Genomic DNA, 20,549 nt, shown 5'->3' with positions numbered 1-20,549 from the left:
GGTATATTTAAAAATCATTATGGAGATTAGGCTTCACATCACAAGAAGCAAAATGCACCTATAAAATGTACAGAAATGTTTTTCCTTTCAGAAACTGTTTAAATTTTTTAAATAAGATGAGAACTTTTTTCACAGCACTATGAGGAACAGGGGTAATTTCTGCGTAGGACTATTTTTGCGTACGTTCCAAATGCTCATTGGTTGAATTGGTGGTCTGTAACCTAAAGCAAAACCAAAAGTGAATCATTTGTAGACAACCAACCATTAATAAAAATTCAAAGTTAATCTTAAGTTCACAAAAATTGTTAACATGATTACAGATGTAGGACACCCTTGTATGGACCTTAGGACTTAGCAGAATAAACTTCTCAACTTAATAAAGTGTAATATATCTCAAAAATTCTCCCATACTCGGCGTCACATAAATAACATACTGTTAAAATTTGAATAAAAATATTTTCTACGACTTTATTGACACCAACCGTCATTTAAATTGTCTTAAATGACTTGCTCATTCGTTTAGCCAAACAGCTTCTCCCTAAACAAGTCGCTTATTAGCTTAAATCATGCGTAACAAATCCTTACGGGAAAATCCCATACTAATATTCGCCATGTTGGTTTTTACGGGACGATTTGTTTACAAACGAAGTTCATAAGTTCCCGTCGAACTCCGGTGACAATCGTCTGCTTGATCAACTTCTCGGTATTGTACGTTGTTCGCGTAAAATAAATCCGAGATATCCGAAATAATGCCGAAATGCATTCTGGGTTCTTCAGTTTTTGGGCAAACCTTTTAAACGTAAACAACATCTCCTAGCAACCCGATCACTGTAAACATGGCCGACTTTTTACAATGTAAATATTGGCACCGAGAATTAAAATCTGACCGGAATTTAACGATTCAATGTTTAGGGAGAAGCCGTTTGGCTAAACGAATGAGCAAGTCATTTAAGACAATTTAAACGACGGTAGGTGTCAATAAAGTCGCAGAAAATATTTTTATTCTAACAGTATGTTATTTATGTGATGTCGAGTATAGTGGTAATTAAATGTATCATTGCAATTACTGTCCACACTTTTACTGGGATCACCAAGTTTACTCTACAATCTAGCTGTCATTCATATACTTAATCAACATGTACTTGGCATATAGAAATAAAATCAAACATTTTCATTGAGAAAGGAATGCCTCATTCAAGTGACCTACTCATTAATTCCTGACTCTGGATCATAAAACTGTTTCCACTGAGCACATATTTTAGTGTTATCAGATTGATATGTCAGATCTTCATCCATGATCTCTCCATCCAACACATGACCAGCCACTGGGGCGGTTCTGTCTATCAGGATAGGGTTGTCACTGTGGGCAGTTGTAAACAAGTCAACTGAAATAGACAGTATCTTTATAACAGCTGTTGTTGGCTCTCTTGATCAATCACACAAGTAAATATATTAGAACTCATTATATAAATAATCTCTTGGATATGATAATAGTACTTTCAGGGAACTTCTAAACTGCAGAATAGTTGATATTAATTGTACTGATCTCATAGAAATACTTATTCAAGTTCAGAAAGTCAGAAAATTGTACTCTATGTTCATAGATTCTGAGTAATTTTGATTTTGCTGAAATTTTGTTGACCAGACAAGTTTTGAATTTAAGTTGAGGCTTTGATGCCTAATCAAGTGTTAAAATCTATCAAGCCAAAGTTACACACCATCCAACTCACCAAGCTGAAGTTGCATACCAAATTTCAAATCAGTTTTACATGTATGATGGATTGCTGTCATTTTTGGAACAAAAATATGTAAAAACAAACAGAATTTCATACATACAGAATCATAAGCTTACACGTGGTAAAACAAACTAAAATGCATATTGAAATTCTTTATATCAAGTGTTGCTGAGATTTTTGGTACCAAATATTTACAAGACAGATGTACACACATATGGCCAGCAGTATAAGTAAATGTCCTTGTTGTCCTAAGGCAAGGGGATGAATAACTCTTAGTGAATTACCTACCATTGTTAACTGATCTGAGTCTTATCCAAACTGGTTCTCCTGACGCTAAATTAAGATCATCAACAACAATGAATGATTTATTTTCCTTATATGGATATGTAGAATATCCCCTGACATCAACATCATGCTTTGTGAGACCAAGTCCAAAGTCTATGTTCTTGACCTTTGACCCTAAGTCAAAGGTATCGAAGTATAAGGCCATTAGGTTAAAATCTTCATCAAACACAATGTCATCATCACTTATACCATGGGTGAAGACGGGTGGTGTGGTATCCACGTTGATAGGTGTAGAGTGGCATACGGTTGTTACCATGGCACCGCCATGGATAACATTGTTGATAGCTTGGACAGTGATGTAGTATTTTCCATCAGGTAGATGTAGATTCCTAACATAGCCTGTATTGGTCCAGAACTTAGGGCTTGATAGGTGAGCATGGGGATCTGAGAAATCAGCAATATCTGTACCACATACACTAGTACCCACTGCCCAGGTGTAACCATAGATACCAGTTTCATTGTCCTTAAAACCATCCCAGTTTCCTGAAATGTAAAAAGAGCAATAATGAGAATCTTGTTACTTCACACTGTTTTAAAACCGTAGATTTTATTTTAGTTTCTTGTTCATAATGTAAAAATTCAAGTTATTTTAAGCAATTTTGAGTGGAGTCCAGGAGTTCTTATTAAAGTACCCTTTTTAGAAATTTAATCATGTTTTATAATAACTGACCTCACATGAAATGGTTAGCCAATGTATACAGTGTGTCTACTCCTCCTGTATGTCCATTAAACACAGTAGCACTGCCTGGTCCATCAATGACTCACCTGACATGAAATGATTAGCCAGTGTATACAGTATGTCTACTCTCTATTAAATACAGTAGTACTGCCTGGTCCATCAGTGACTCACCTGACATGAAATGATTAGCCAGTGTATACAGTGTGTCTACCCCTCCTGTATGTCCATTAAACACAGTAGTACTGCCTGGTCCATCAATTATCTTCCTACAAAATATCATTTCTCATGTATATTTACATATTTTAATGAACACTGTGTATCCCTGGTGATGGAAGAATTAATAAAAAAACATCACAATAATGTCTGAATACAATATAATCAACATCTATGATTATTGGGGCTTCGTAACGAAAAGTGGTGGTCGCCATATAGTGATCTGTCTGTCCGTTACAAACTTGTGTCCTGGCTGTAACTTTATGTCTTTCCATGTAGGCTTTTGATATTTAGTATGTGGGTAGATCACCAAAAGACGATATGTCATGTACCATGGATAGTGGCCTTTGACCTTGAACTCAAGGTCAAATTACTGCTTTTTGGTGACAAACTCATATCTGGACTGTAATTTTTTTTGTCTTTTGCTATTAGCTTTTCATATTTAGCATTTGGTTATTTAGGCAAAAATATCCATACTTTTTTTCTCAACTGGTAGATATTTCTATTGAATATGAGTGCCACATTAAAACTGAAAATTATGAGTTGGTTAGCTTTTCCTAAATCCTTTTCATATGTATGGCTTTATTGCCATGGCTGGGTACACAGAAATATTTATGGTAGATTGGTGTAATATTCTAACAAAATTCTTTCCTTGGGTAATGTTGCAAAAAACATTTTTTTTTAGGAAATATCTGACTCCATCTGCACTAATCAGTGCCCTTTACATGTCAAATTTGTAGTCAAATGCTATAAATTCAGTAATTTTCTTATTTCAGGATATCAATTCAATTAACCTACTATTGTTTTTTACCTCTAATACTCTGTTTAAAGAGGTAGACCTAGGGTAAGGGACATAACTCTTGAAATCAGTGATGTGTTTGTATCATATTCAATTTCATCGAAGCCTTTCAAGCTTTCATATGAAACAGAATGAAATAGGTCAAAGTTACTTTGATGCTTACATGAGATTGATGTAAAATTTAATGATGAATACAAACATTCCAATGACCCTAACCCTTGGTCTACCTGCTTAACATAAATTCTATAATAAAACGATTTATTGACAGTGATTTATTTCTAGATTTTTTTTTTGCTTGTAAAATCAGCAAAAATCATTTATTTACAGTAAATTACCTGTGGTTAGGAAGATTAGTCAGATCTATACATCTCTGTGTAATGGCTGCCTTACATCCATCAAATTTTATCTCATCCAAAGAAGCCCTATTGATTGGGCCAGGTTCTGGAGGGGTGTGATCAGCAATAGTCCCGTTTGATGATACATAGCCTTTATATCCTAAAACATTCTCTATTTCTGCATTCAGAATGTAAACAGTTCCGTGCTGAAGGTCAAGGTTATGTTCTACAAATGAACTATAACCCACTCCAAGACGTTCATAGTGCTTGTAAGTACCGCTGATTCTTACATCACTATTTGGTCCTTCGACTGTTGAATGTAGGTCACAGGTCTCAGAATGGTGCTCATAGTCAAAAGAGACACACTTTGTTCCAAAATGCAGACATTTTTCAGCACATTCTTCAACATGATCTGTCTTGCTTGTTGCAATTTTATCACCTGTCAATTTTCCTTCTTTCCCAATAGTAAAGGACCTCATCTGAATAGATGCAGTAGAGTCCGTCCTTTCAGCAGTTGTTTGAAGACGTAGTGTTTGCCATGGTACAATCTCAGCACCAAACTGTCCTACCGATGTCCCAACTGCCTTCAAATGACTTTCTACTAGGTCAGAATCATCAAATACGACTACATTACCACTTATTTTACGTGGATGACTGGTGTAAGGATAGGACTCATCGATTCTACCATCAGGAACAGTGTTGTCATATGTGTTCAGTTTACATTGTGTCATTGTTGAGTCTTTTTGGCTATTCATAGCCTTGACAGTAAAATATAATGGAATCCCATAATGTTCCTTGCCAAGCTTAAGAGGAGCAGTAAGGGAGGAACCAGTCATTCCAGTCCATGCTAAAACATTAGTACCAGATCCATGAGTTCCAATGGCATAAGATAATTTAATATCACTGACATCAGATTTGGCAGAAACTTCCAAAAGGAATGCAGTATCTGTGGGGTCACGACCTTCAATCTGTTTGACCTCACATCCCCCATGACTAGATCTTCTCATTCTTGGATTCGTTGAGGTTGATGAAATCTGGGGTGGATTTGGGTCTCTTTTGTCATAAGGTATAGTAAACAGATTTTTTCTGTAAGTTGGTAGTTTGAACTTCCAAATGCAAGCATCAAACACAGTGACACTCACAAACAGAAGTCTCAATTTGGCAAATGCTTTCAGTCGTAACTCTAGAGGTACAAGTACAAGATCCAGTTTGAACCTAAAATTGACAGACACAACATTACTTACACAAAATGATATAACAGAAAACAGTTAGAAATATATCTTATATCTGTAGATAAGAAATAAAGAAATATATTTATAATGATAATTTTATAGTTAGTGTTGAAAGTTTTGAACATAATTTTATTCTTCATCTTTTTAAATTAGTTCTGTATTTTCAAACCTCATTTATTCTTTCATCTGAGATGTTAATTTGTCCTAATTGGTTTTAAGTCTAACATAAATGGAATCAATGAATACCTTACTATGATGACGTCAATGAATACCTTACTATGATGATGTCATTGAATACCTTACCATGATGATGTCATTGAATACCTTACTATGATGATGTCACTGAATACCTTACTATGATGATGTCATTGAATACCTTACTATGATAATGTCAATGTCAATGAATACCTTACCATGATGATGATAGATGCCTACCTCTTATTGATACAATCAGTAAAAAAGAATTGAGTTGTCCATAAATTTGCATTTTCATCAGTAATCATCATAAAAATTGAAATTGACATCTTAATTATTTTGAATAAAAATATGTTTCATTTGCTATTCTGGGACAAGATTTATCTTAACTGAGATCAATAACTCTCATGAACCTGAACGCACCGAATTATCTGAATCCCCACTGGGCTTAACTCAACAAAGCTTTGAACATTCAGAATGCATTTTCTTAACAGGGAACAGCTCTCATAGAAAACAATTGGAAATCCATAAATAGTAGGCTGTTGACCTAAAGACCATATATTCTACCTGAAATTCGTAAAAATTTACGGACAAATCATAAAGGTTAGCATCTATGTTTACCCTATGTTAATAGGAAACTTGGCAAAACCAAACTCTGCTGTAATAGGGAATCTGGTCTCCAGTAGATGTCCTTCCAATCTGATACCACCATAGGCTATACCAATGTCTACTGATAACTCACCCCAGACCCCAGCTCCTATGTATGGAGTAACTACAGCCTTATGAAAAAGACAAAATGGAAATATTTACAAAAATGTGAATACTATTCAAAGGTATTGTAACTGTTTATTTAAACATAGCCATGTAACCTTTTCCACAATACTTGTTACTTGTTATTCACATAATTTTTAGATCACACATACTTATTTTGATTACACAATACATGTATGTATAAGTAGGCAATAAGAATTTAGTAAATCAAGCTCTGCTGTGAATTTGATGATCAGACAAATAAATGTGTAAATTCCATCGAAAGATTACTTAAACTAATTAATAAAAAGCAAAAGCAGGACCTATTTTACTGAGAATGCACTTGTAATTACCTGTATTAATTTCCATAGTTTCTCCACATGAAATTAATTTATAGATTTTAGCTACAGTTTTCCAAGTAAATTTTACATTTTGTTTTGAATTGGAATTCGAGTCTCGTCAAAACTATGACAACAAATATTTGTTCCAAATGAGCAAAAGTTCATGACCTTCTACAGTTTATAAAAAAACTTTAGTATCTCACTTTATATGACTTGATACCACACGTCTCCACATATACATCATGTCAAAGTAAAGCAGTGTTCTCCCCAAGCCATTTTAGCACTGTACTTTGCAGCACTAGGGACTTCTCAGCATTTTGCTATCAATAATTAATTTGATTTAGAATGCATTATAGGCACTGTGCTATTTAAAAAATAAGGGGAGACAAAAAACTATACTGCGATATATGTACCTTGGCCTTCATACTCATTATACACATTCCAAGTTCCAAGTCAACTCCCATCCTGGCATTGGCTCCAAATGCTGAAAAGTACATGATGATCAATATCTGCTACAAATTAATGGAACTTCTATAATAACCTTGGTGGCATTCACCAATAGAAGTTGCATAAAAAATTCATTAAAATAGATTGAAGATGTGTAACATCAACTCATGAAACATCACATGTAAAGGATATTACCCAATTAAATCTGCATATTTTAATGATATACACAGAGAATGTGATAGTATTAACATTCTTCCATAACTTACACAGATGTAGTGGTATAGGGCCGACCATAAAGAGGAAGACCATTCCAGGAATTGGAGGATTGATAATTTCTAGTTCCAGATTACCAAGGGGAATCACGCCAGACTCAAAACAGAAATCTTCCTTCCCTGGGAATTCATTACCATCCATAGGTTCATTCTTCTCCATTGTCATCAGCTACAGAACAAAATATGTAAAATAGGAGATGTGGTATGATTGCCAATAAGACAGTCAGTCATCTATAAAAATACAGCAACCAACAGTTAAATATGTTTTTTTTATTTTATATTGCTAAAAAAGAGATTATAAAACATTGCCTATAGATACAAACTTTAAATTTTCTGTTTTAATCTGTGAAACATGCAACTTGATCACTCAAGGAAGATTCTACTTTTTTCATTTAACAGAAACTATTCAATGTAATCATCAAGATCAAACAAACCATTTATAAGTTTTCATTTATATAAAACAGCTAACAATACTTACAGCATACAAAGTAGCATTCCTTATTTCATTGACTATCATTAATGCATGAGTCATATCTAGACCAAACTCAGAAACCTCTTCTATCAGATCTGGTAAATTCATTCCATTAACACGATCAAGATATGGGTCGACAGGAAGACCTACAATATCATAACGTGTACAGTGAAAGCTTTCTAAACTGAACCTCAATATAACAAATAACCTGTCTAAACCATACCCTTAATAAGCAGATAACATATCTAACCATACCCTTAATAAACAGATAACACATCTAAATCATACCCTTAATAAACAGATAACCTCTCTAAACCATACCCTTAATAAACATATAACTCTCTAAACCATATCCTTGAATAACAGATAACATGTCTAAACCATACCCTTAATAAACAGATGACATCTCAAAACCATACCCTTTATAAACAGATGACCTCTCTAAACAATGTCCTTAATAAAAGGACAGCATTCCAATGTCCCTAACGAAAAAAAAAAAGTGAGGAAAACTTTAAATTCATTTAAATTTTCCTAAAGTCCAAAGGCCATAACTTCCATAAAAATCAATCAACCATAACCAAAGAAAAACTTAATCTGTAACTTCTCATAGTAAGACTACATACAAAATATAAATATCAAAATATTGGTAAAAGCTTTACAATATAAAGTGCAGAAAAAGTAAATTCTCTGAAATTTTCTAAGTCCAAGGGCCATAACTTCTGTGAAAAGCATTCAACCATAACCAAAGTAAATCTTAATCTGTAATTTCTCATAGAAACACTACATACAAAATTTACAATCAATTGGTGAAAGCATTACAAATAAAGTGTGGAAAACTGTAAATTCACCGAAATTTTCCAAGTCCAAGGGCCATAACTTCCATAAAAATCATTCAACCATAACCAAAGAAAAACTTAATCTGTAACTCTCATAATAAGGCCACATACCAAAAGCAAACTTATTTGGTAAAAGCATAACAAAAAAGTGCATAAAACAAGGACAGGCAGACGCCCAGCATTTCCATGTACAATGACACTTGTGTAATATTTTATATCAATTTAAAAACTACATTAATTCTGTTGACATATGATGCAGTCAATATTATTAACACAAGATGCATGTGAGATAATTATATGGTCACTAATTGGTATGATATATGGCGTACAGAGTTAGAATGAGAGAAATTATAGCGCATACAGTGATGATGTTCAGGTGACAGAGTTGGTATTTTCTTGAGTAAATGAATTTCCTGAAGTAGTAAACTGAATGACTGCGAAGGAGTCTTAATCTTTCTATTAAACATAGATTAAAATATACTACCTAAGGAATCATACAAAGTTTAAATCTCCTCGTGTATTGTCCACAGGAAGTTTATTTAATCAAAGAAAGACAAATATATCTCCTTAACATTATTGTTTTATGTGCTGTAATTTAGAACTGTGGTTTCATCTTAAAACTTCTTATTTACCTTTATGACAGTTAAGATCAGTTTTATTTTGAAGAGGCAGCTTCAAGAATATTCCAACATCTTCAAAGCAAGAGTAATGTGTTGATACACACAATGCTCCTGACAAGGTCACAAAGAAAGTTTCCGTTGAGGATTCTATTTCCAGGTCAAATACCAGCTCCTTGTTCTCTATCTTAGATACATCATATATCATTATGTCTTTGTGATCTGGAAAGTGGCAAATTAAAGAACACGAGTAAGCAAACTGATTAACATGCCATATTCAACAGATTCTTATCTCCTTTCTTGTACAGAAATTAACTACCTGTACTTGAAAAACTGAATACATGATTGGTCTGTGTTTTCACAGTCATAACCTTTATTAGTGGTAGGCTGGAAGTAATTGTACACCTCTGAGATTTGGAATCGGATTTTGTTGAAATAGATAGGGTGTTTCACACTTAAAAGTATTTTATCATAATACTTCACTGTTGAATCAGCAATGTAAGCAGGAGTCAATTAAAGAACTTACATGTTTTATGCCTTAAATTACTGTCAAGGGATGTATGAATGTGTGTAGCAACGCTTCTTCAAAATGTTGATTGATTGTGGTAACTTCCTATGGCAGATTATTTCATGCATTTCTACATGAAAAAACAGTTGACCAAACAGCCCCTGCTGTGTACTAGTCTGACACATTAAGCAGGATTTTTTATGTGGTAGCTGACAGAAGAATCAGCCTACAGGTAAGTTTGTCACCAATTCAGAAACATTATACTGACTCCAAGCCAACTAGTTGTTGCATATTACGCAGGGGAGAAGTGACTACCCATATTCAAGTATTTGGTATGACTAGGCCATGGAACAAAACACATAATCTCCAACACTCAAGGCAAACACACTCCAACAATACCACCTAGGCAGTTTTTTTCCTAAAAAAAATCAGCTCCTAAGTAAGCATGGACTTCAGACAAAAATGTAAGTTATACAAAATCCACATACCTGTTAATGCATATTTTTCCGTTTTATTGTGAACAGTAAACAGAATTACACGGTTACATGTATCCATTCTGAGGTCTACTTTAACAACATGCCTTTGGAAACCTTCTCTAAAGCCAATACTACATGTTATACCATAACAATCCTCATGGGCCTCACAGTAATGTCCAAACCCTCGTACTATTGATTCATTAAAACTGGAACATTCTTCAGAAACAAAATGATAAGGACTTTAGAATTTGCCGTGGTAAGAAAAACTTCAAAAAATATTGGGCTCCTTTACAAGCTATTTTTCCATCATAATTTTACTACACAGGAAAATTTTTATTTTAGCAATTTCTCTTCTTTCTTTCTTGATTTTTATTCCAGTTAAAATTTCTGTTCTTTAGATACATTGCAGTTCAAAAAACTTATATATTATAATGAATGAGTGGTAGGTGAATGATGTGAGAATGAAAATAGAATATATTTACTCATTTTTTTTCAGGTAATTTTGTAAATATGAATCTATAAAATATTTGTATGTCAGTGATAATTTCTTCATTAAGAACTCCCTATAGACCATAGTCAGGTGGTGATGAAAGGGAATTGTGTAAAATCTTGACAAGTAAAAAACAGAATAAAAGTAAAAATTACTTTGAAATAAATTTATCTAGGTTAGCTCAAGTCCCTTGAAGGTTTGTATGAATCTAATAAACTTTTGGATAATTAGTCTGTCACAATTCAGGTGCTGGGGTTGAAAAATCAATCTTTGCCATATAAATTACTGACAACAAGCCTGAGCTCAAAAACCTTAATGACTGAACACTGAAAGTCTAAAGAATTTCTGGAAATTATTTATCAATTCTACAAACAAAAACACTTTTTACTAGTTGTTTCTTGTTAAACAAACAATACACTGTATATAAATGCATCTAAATTCAAAATCTCTGTTGCCAAATAACCTTCATGCCTTTGATCAATTATGATTTTACCTTCTACAGCATTATCCATTAGTGTATCTATCATGGACAGTCGATCTCCCGTAATGATATCAAACTCGTGAGCTTTCTTTAATCTACGTCTAATTTGATGAACTGGCATTTCGTCAGGATAGCCTAATGGCTCCTCCCGGAGTTTCTTAGCCACTTGTTTAGCTATATCATTCAGTTGCTGAACAAGGGGAGTACCCTCTAGAAGATGATTGATGGTAGTAAGAGATTTGTCATTCACATCAAAGGACGGGAGGAAGGATCTGGAGAAAAAAATAAACAGAATTACATAGCAGCAACACTAGTATAACATGTGTATAAAATGTTTAAGTAGAGATGTTTTTCATATGTACAAAAAAAGCAATTTCATTGAAACCATGGGAACTCACAGTTATATAAATATCAAAACAACTGACCATGAATAATATTGCAATGACTAAATTAACTCTAGTGATTTTTAAAAAAGTCCATTTCTCTAACACTCTACATGAAATATATATCAATAAGATGATAGACCTACACATGCATTATTTTGTTAGAATATAATGGTTTAACAATTATTTTGAATATTTCTTACTTTCAACATACCTGTATGCTTTGGACAGCATGTTTTTATATTTATCAAATTTCCCCGTCATATTGTGGAATTTAGATTTGAATTTTTCCATCCAAGCTGGATGTGCTGGTTGTTGCTCAGCAACAGATCTACCAACCCGTCCATGTTTATGACCAAATGGACTTTTAGATGAGTCATCACTAGAACTTCGGTGGATATCTTCCTCCTCATCATCAGCACCTCCTGTCATATCACCCTCCTCTGCTGTCATACCTATGTAGTAGTAAGAGAAGCCATTACATGTTGATTGATGACCAGGCTTAGGGAACCTTCGTTTTAAATAAGGAGCAGGATCTATGTAGGAGTAGCTATCCTCAGACTTTGACTCGGTATTTTCTGTACTATTTGGCTTTTTTCTCATGGCAACAAACAGGAAATTTCCAGATTCACAATCTGCATGTTTTGCCATGCCCATTTGTCTTCCAGCCCTTTTGAAAACTCCAGTGTTTTCCTCATCAAGACTCCGATCAACGTCAAACCCACTGACAACAATTTCATACATGAGAACATCAGCTCTGATTGGACGGATAAGGACCTCTGTGTCACTCTTCCTGTAGACTGTACCATGGAAAGGATTCACAACTTTCTGTAAATGCACCAAAATCACTCACCACCTCAAAAAATGTAACCCACCTAACTTGAAAGGTCATATGAAACATTACCTAAAGTGACATCTACTTATACATCGTGCAAAAAATTATAAATCAGTTTCCTCAATTTCCTGGAAAAAGTTACAAAAAATTTGGATGTTCCCTACTTATAATATTATTCCAAAGCCAATGATAAAATTCATAAATACATTTTTTGTACAGACCAGTAATTGATTGCAGTGTAAGGAACAAAAAGTAATTAGACCCTATGGCCAAAATTCCTATATTAAAAAAAAAGTGATCCTTGCACCAGTGTAAAAAAATACCTTGTAATTTTTTTTGAAGTTAAGATATACACCAAGTCTTCCTTTCTCATCCTTTTGAGGGAATTCTCCACAACCACAGCTCTCTGACTCACATGGTGCTGGTATTTTAGGAAACTTACGATGGAATTTAGATCCAAATAATTTCTGCATGTAGTATTTACCCTTGTGGATTCTGAAATAATATAGAAAAAAGAAAACTACAAAGTATGACTCAATGAAAAACAAATGATTATGTGATCAGAAATGTTTTCTGAACAACAAATAAGAGTGAGTTTGGTGGATTTTTGAAATGAATGAATCACCTTCAGTCTGATTTTTGTACAAACTGTTACTTAAATGTACACAACAATGGTAGGTTAAATGATACAGTCATTTCTTCTGTAGTCTCTTTCTTAACTTTCAATTTCCTTTCAAGACTTACAAATAAATCTGTCCAAACAGATTGTGTGATTAAAACTTGAGTCATGATTTTAAATTGCTGTAAAGATTCAATGATAGTTTAAACTTGGACTTAATGCAACTAAACTTTTCGTGCTTTTTTCTATAGATTTTTTTTATTTTCTCTTTTTAACCATAGAACCATAATTGACATAAAGCTCACGTTGAAAAACTTTATTTTACCATCTTGAGCAAGAAATAATTGAATCCACTCATTACTCAAGGAGAATATTTATAGATCTTGCAAACAAGAAAAAGTCTGTCAAATAAAGCTTTACAGCATCCTATTATAAATCTGCAAATCAATTTACATGCATTTGTAGTTATTTTTTAAAGTTTAAGAGTTTCTGCAAAAGATGGGTACATAAAAAGTTATCTAATTCATTTCAACCAGCTTTTGATGATAATAAAATATTTTTATAACATTTGTGAGGAAGGAAAATACACAAGTTTGATATAATTGATTTTTGTAGCCATTTTAGTGTTAGATGTGTTATTCCCATTCCTTTTTTTAAAAAAAAAAATTATGATTCTTTTTGGTTCATTGTTGGCTGAAATGTATGTTTCCCTACTAAAAAAAATGATATGGTGATAGAAGTTCCCAATGGGACATCTGTCTGTTGTAAACTGTCTTGTATGGCATACATGGACTCACATGTATAATACAGACAACTGGACTAAATAAACAAGGTGTCAGAACACAATTCCTTTCCTTTTTTTTTGGTTATTGTTTTTATTTTATCTTCTGCGAGAGGATAGATTTTTACTAGTATATAGTTAAAGCAAATATATTCAAATACCTATTTCGGCAATAATGCCTTGAATTCTAAGGTTAGCAGACTGAATAAGACCAATTTGAGTCAATTATACTCACACATCACGTAAGAATGTGTATGCATTTTTGATTCTCTTGAAAAGGTCCATAAGATGAGTTATCTTCTTCCAAAAAGGTGCTGCTATGTTTAGTGTACCATTCAGTCTATCTTTGAGGACATCTACAGCTTCATGGATCAGATGTTTGATAGAGTTGTGTGTTCCCTATAAGAAAGAGACAAGTAAATCAAACATGTTTAAGGTAAGTAAACAGATTTACAGGTAGATCTTTATAAAACAATGGCAGTTCTGAAGTTAACTTTGAGACAGAAATAACATGAAGTTTCATATACTAGGTATAACCCAAGTCCTATAGTTTACTCTACCCATGAAACAGGAAGCTGATATCAAATAGCAAATAAAATCATTAACAAAATAAACATTTACCAAATTTGAAATCAATCAATCCATTGGGTGTTGAGATCATGGAGACAAAATTTGGAGGGATGAAATGACAGATGAGCTGGTCAGGTGATCCAAGATTCTAGTTTTCTTTGTATATTGTCATTTTGGTTACTATCTGTTGCAAGTTGTTTCTATTGTTATATTCATAAAATTTGGACATTGGTTTATCATCTTTAATTTCTTTAAGGAAATATGTTCTTTTTTTGTATTCTCCTGACCTTGTTTGGTTTGAACCGTATAATGCCCCAAAAAGGATTAACAAAAAAACTCTTTCCATCCAACACAGTGTTTTGCAAAAAAATATCAATGATGAATTGTTATACTTACACTGACATTAAAACCATCAGTAATCTGCACGGTTGTTGATTCTGGTATAATAGATTCTGGGTGGTGGCCTAGGTCTTTAAACTCTTCCCAGGTAGCTCTCATAATCTCACTCAAATCATGAAATATTCCATGGATTTCCTCACCAGGGTGGAACCAATATGGAGTTCTCCCTAAATGAAAATATAATAAAACTAACATTTAACAGAGCAAATCACAAACCGACCATCGTCAAAATCAGCTTTACAATATTCTACTATATGTCATTTTGTCAGGCTGCATGGGGAAGATCAAATGACTTTTTTATATCTAAGTATCAAATTCTACAATTGTCTTCCTTAATTTAAATTTTTAAATGACCATGTTCTTGGTATTTTCAATATGCTGTTCCACAATTTCAAATGGTGTCCAATGCGAAATGCAGATATTTAACAAAAACACTAGCAGAAGTTGTCAAATGTGTCTGAGTTTTCTCCTTTTTGCAGATACTATTTCACTAATCCACACCTTTGAATACTAACAAAATTGGTCATTACCTTAAAAGGTAAAAACACATGTTATGCCCTGTAAATACTTCCTGATGCAATAAAGCCAGAAGCAGTAAGTTTTACCTTTTGCAAAGAAGCATGCATCCATTATTCTATTTTTAGCTTCAATAAATGTACCAACTGCAACCTTGAATCTGAAAATAACACAAAATCTTTTTGACATATAAATTAAAATTATGTTTGCTGTTGAATGTAAAATATAAGGTTTGGAGAAAGTACAATGAATTGAAATGTACATGCTCTATATGAATAGATGCACATGTACATACAATACTCACCTTGCTATAAAATTTCATCAAAATCCATTGAGATGTTAAGAAAAATTTATTGTGCTTATAAAACCTTGAAGTTGAATTATATCAATTCTTGGCATTAAGACAGTAATCATAAATCTGTTGACCTTTTCTTGTTTGCAACTGAGGAAGAAGGTTGTGATATTGATTCATATTGCAGATTTGTATAAATATTGTGTCCTTTCAATGTAGAGAATTCACATTTGCTTTTTCCATGCACATCTACATATGATGCCTTACCTTCCAATAAAACATAAAACTTGTTGATGAGTTTAGAAGATTCCCTAAAACAAATGTGGTCAGGTGAATGGGCAGACAACAAACAAACAGACACACAGAGAGGTTGATTCCAATATAACTCCCTAATCTTTGTTTTCATGGGTATTAAGACATTTTGGAGTAAAAATACACATCTTTGAAGGCGTAAACAGGATTTCTATTCAAAGAACAGCAGATAACAAGTCATTACAAGACCTGACCTGTTAACTATATGGGATTTTATCAGTCATGACTTCTAATCAAGAGAAATGCATTGGCAAAAAGATATAAGGTTTGCACATTCAAAATTCAAAAAATAATAAATGTGAAAAAAATGTTCACAATGTAGGAAAGGGTGTACTGATGATCCAACTCAAGATTTTTACAACTTACTTCAACAGTGCCATTTCCATGCCTTTAATGGACTCCATGGGATGTTCCCAGAACTTCCAGCTATCCTTAATCAGAGTGAATCCTTCTCCCATCTCATGGGCAACAAATGGCAAGGTCACTGTCATGGCATCAGCTATACTCTAGATATTGTAAGTGAAATAGTTTCAGGAATGGTATCATAAATAAATGTCACATGACCTATACAAGGTTTTAGTACAACGAAAATTATACTAAACAAAGTAGCAATGTAGCTTTTAATTAAAAAATAAATACAATGTTTTTGTTGTTGCTAAAATGTACTTAAGTTGCTTTATGGATTATGTGGTTAAAAATCGACATTCTTTTACACTCAATAAAAATCAAAATTTACCAACTTGCTCAAAATATGGCTCCAAAATTATCCCAAATGAGATAAATTAATTCCCAGTTTGTAATTTAAGTATCTGCTTAAAATTGCACTGATTAATTGTTTATGACTTGTGTTTATCTTGTTATCCACTATAATATTAATGATTTTGACTACAAATTCAAGATTTTGTACCATTATCCCAAATTTCCCAATTTAAATAATTGTCCCAATTAAATAAGGATAGGGTAATTTTGAAAAATACCAACATTATCAATGCTTAAGATTACTGTAAAGGTATTACTTTTGATGGATTCTGTTTTGACTGTTAACATATTTGCAAATATCAATTTTAAAGTCCAAAAAATTATTGGTGTTCTATAGCTTTAAAAATCAAATTCACTGAAACTATTTTTTGCACTTTCCTGTTCATCAAAAAAATAGTGAAAATTAGTACATTTTCAGTAACTGTTTGCATTGATCTGAGTACTGTGCTGAAAAGTAAATTTACATAATTTTGCATTATAACATTGTAATCTTACATGATAGAACTCCATAACATCTGACTTTATATCAGATATGAAGGTCGTGATCCTGCTGACAAGTTTCTTGAATTTGTTGATCAACGGGAAACCATCAAAGTCTGTTAGCTTCTTGTATGTTTCCTTAATTTTCTCAAAGATTTCCCGGATAATTTCAGGAAGGTGTTTAAAGAGGTCAATGATAATTTCAACGATTTTGACAAATGTTTCCTCTTTAACCATTTCTATAAGTTCTTGAACTGTTTTCACTGCATCAACAATAGGGTCAATAATTTTATGGTACAGTCTGTCAAAAGCTGAGGCTAAATTCTGGATATCATCAAATCCAAAATCCTGAAATTTAAGTAAAGAAAGAACATAATCATGATTATTCAACTACACAGGCAGATACTTTTCACATGCAATTCATGTTAATCGAGCTTCACATGAAATTCACATGATTTTCATATGAAATTCATTTGACATGAATAGCATGCGAACAACTCGTGTGAACTTCACGTGAAGGCTCGATTCACACAAATTTCATGTGAACTCTGTCACATGGTTTATTTCCTCAGTTCAGGTGAAAATCATGTGAAATTCAAGTTAAAATTATGTGAAATAATTTTGCCAGTTACAAGTGTAATCACATGATCTGTGTAAAACATCAATAAATTACATTCTTGACTTACATTTAACTAATGCACATTTTGCTTCCATTTGTGTAGTTAATTTACTATAACAACAATACTATTTATATCATAAATAACAAGATGATAGCAATATAACCCATAATCTAAGGAGTGGGGTATAAAACATGAATACCAGCAATTTATTGAAGAGTCACATTCATGGAAAAAAACTGTAAGTCTAATCTGAAATAACTTAAAATTAGACAAATATTGTTCACTGTTGGGGCATAGCAGAAGGTACGGCTGGGGCCATAACAATAATTTTGTTGGTATGGCATGCCCTATCTAATATGTTTTCAAAAATGTTTAAAAACAAGGAATTTTACTTGATATGAATAATTAAAATAAGTTTAAATCCTTCCTGCTTTACCAATTGAGATTTGTGTGTTTCACCAATGAACTGGTGTATAAAAAAAAATTACGATTAAAAGTCAGATTATATACCTTTAGTACATTAAGATTGTATCCAAACTTTTTCTTGTAACACAGTGAGACTCGAAATATATCAAAGTTCTTTCCAATTAGACCAACATTGACTTCAGCATAGGCCAGGTTGTCTACCTTTAGTTCAAACTTCCCCTTAAATGGTTCTGAAATCAGAAACAGGTAACAGCTTTTACTTCTATCAGTTTTATTATTTTTAATGACTCAATGATTTTATTCCATGGAAACCATTTTCATTCTCAAAGATTCTATATAAGTGCATATGACTTCGATATTTTATTCATTTATTTAAAAAAAAAACCATGCAGCATCTTTGTCATGTTTATATCCTTAAATCCTTCAAATGTATAAATTCCATTTAAATCTCCAGAAACTTCACTTCTGAAGGACAGATTGACAGCTAAATTTGACACTTGCCCACATTCAAGAAAGGTGGGGAACAAAAATCAGAAAACTATGGAGCAAGTTCCAAACTTAGGATTGATGTATGAAAATATTTAAGGCTTACACTACTTTTCAACATTTCAAAAAGTATGAGAAAATGTAAGTTTTGTTTTGTTTTGTTGTTGATAAATCTACCTTTTTAAGAAGAAAATGACAGATTGTTGTAAAATACAGTAGGGTTTATTCATTGCATTTTTAGGAGTTGCTAATTAAATTTCAAGAAATGTTGAAGATTACCTAACTGGAGGTCAACAAAATTCTCCATCCTCATTCCAAAAGAGGCGCCAAGCTTTTTACTTCCAATCGTCTTTCCCCATTCAAACTTAGGCATACCCAGATGGAAACTGAGAGCTTTAAGAATATCAGCAAATGAAGCTCTTCTTACCCTGGTTATCACTGGATAGGTATATCTTTGTCTATAATATACAATAAAACTTGTCTAAAATCAAACCCTGAATAATTCCAAAAATCTGTCTAAACCAGAGCAGAGGTATACTATTGTTCATGTATTTCCTCATAATTAACATTAAAAAAAAATGCATTTCCATTTTTAAGCTTTTATGTGATTTCATATGTCAACTAAATGTTTTAATAACTTGATCAGTGCCCAGTTGTTAAACAAACTTATCTGCTAATCAAAAATTTTACTCAAGTTATTGTACATAAATGGAAGCTAACAACGCTAACAATGATGACAGGGTGATACCATATGACCAAAGAAAATCTTGCACCCATATTAAAATCTCATAACTGGGTCCATTCAGTCAAATGAACAAGACCTTTACCAAGGACGGGATTACTTGATATATGATTCTGTCTTCCCTTGAATGGAACTTAATCTATTAGCCAATTAACATACTCCAAAACAGCTTCTTCCTGCTCCCTCGTCAGCTGTTTACTCTCAGGATGTTCAATGTAGATCTCGTAGGCTCCATGTCGTACAACATCCTCTGAGTCAAAAAGTGTGGACCGCAACAGATGTGCTGCACTCTGAATTATTAATCAAAATAATAATAGTCAAATGTTTGCTATACAATGTATTTGGTGAACATCTGATGCACTTGGTAATCTGTACCTGTAAGTTATAATAATGGCTATACAGCTTAGTATGGTTATGATTAAAGCCAGTTAGTTGTTTACATTTACCTCATTACATGAGAAGTGCCTCAGAGCATGGGTAGCTGTCCTCCTCAATTCAGCATTGGCCTTGTCAAACATTTTATACATACCTCATTACAAGTGAAATGCCTCAGAGCATGGGCAGCTGTCCTCCTCAGTTCTGCATTGGCCTTGTTCAGTTCTAGATATGACGTTATATGTCTCAGTGATCGGGGATGTGCAGCATTCCCAAGACAATGTAACAATGTTCTCTTTAAAGCTACATGAAGATCACGGTCTTGGTAACTTATTCCTCTTCCAACTGACCTTTTCTCTCTTGGTTTGACAATGTAATTGAATTCACCTTGAAAAAAAGATGGGATAAAAAAAGTTTATTTAAAAGCTCTTTATTGAAGAAAATCAATTTTCCAAATACATTTCATACAAAATGACAAATGTACCTTATTTTGGTGTGTATAATATGAATTTACGTATTGTATGCAATGCTATTTTGAAGGTAAAAACCTGTGAAAAAAAGTTTTTTAGATATAGATTGCAGCAGAATTTAGTTTAACAAAAGATCAATATTTTGCACTTGATCTGTCAATTTATTTACCTTGATGCAGTATTTCCTACAAAATTATGAAGCAAAGAAACTCATATTCAGACTAAAATATCATGTAAAGATCAGTAGCTACATAAATTGG

General features: G+C 33.0%; 1 protein-coding gene across 2 annotated transcripts in view; it reads right to left on the bottom strand.

Moving 5' to 3' along the window:
- LOC148607952 (uncharacterized) overlaps positions 1-20,549 on the bottom strand; it is a 54,065-nt gene that overhangs the window by 21,234 nt on the left and 12,282 nt on the right. For both annotated transcript variants that reach the window (XM_088544481.1, XM_088544482.1), the window contains 22 exons: positions 19,974-20,206; positions 19,604-19,734; positions 18,982-19,160; positions 18,301-18,446; positions 17,186-17,518; positions 16,298-16,437; positions 15,417-15,487; positions 14,809-14,978; positions 14,078-14,241; positions 12,766-12,937; positions 11,822-12,435; positions 11,237-11,496; positions 10,266-10,469; positions 9,285-9,491; positions 7,823-7,962; positions 7,339-7,513; positions 7,039-7,109; positions 6,156-6,313; positions 4,108-5,322; positions 2,932-3,026; positions 2,025-2,564; positions 1,208-1,385 (listed from right to left, as the gene is read on the bottom strand). In XM_088544481.1, coding sequence (XP_088400607.1) covers positions 1,208-1,385; positions 2,025-2,564; positions 2,932-3,026; positions 4,108-5,322; positions 6,156-6,313; positions 7,039-7,109; positions 7,339-7,513; positions 7,823-7,962; positions 9,285-9,491; positions 10,266-10,469; positions 11,237-11,496; positions 11,822-12,435; positions 12,766-12,937; positions 14,078-14,241; positions 14,809-14,978; positions 15,417-15,487; positions 16,298-16,437; positions 17,186-17,518; positions 18,301-18,446; positions 18,982-19,160; positions 19,604-19,734; positions 19,974-20,206 — 5,596 coding nt within the window. The remainder of the gene's footprint in view (positions 1-1,207; positions 1,386-2,024; positions 2,565-2,931; positions 3,027-4,107; positions 5,323-6,155; positions 6,314-7,038; positions 7,110-7,338; positions 7,514-7,822; positions 7,963-9,284; positions 9,492-10,265; positions 10,470-11,236; positions 11,497-11,821; positions 12,436-12,765; positions 12,938-14,077; positions 14,242-14,808; positions 14,979-15,416; positions 15,488-16,297; positions 16,438-17,185; positions 17,519-18,300; positions 18,447-18,981; positions 19,161-19,603; positions 19,735-19,973; positions 20,207-20,549) is intronic.

This window comes from Perna viridis, chromosome 9 (genome assembly GCF_037379345.1).
Source record: "Perna viridis isolate PV_CMFRI_1.1 ecotype Kerala chromosome 9, ASM3737934v1, whole genome shotgun sequence".
Lineage (NCBI taxonomy): Eukaryota > Metazoa > Mollusca > Bivalvia > Mytilida > Mytilidae > Perna > Perna viridis.
This window is presented reverse-complemented; position numbering and strand designations above follow the sequence as displayed.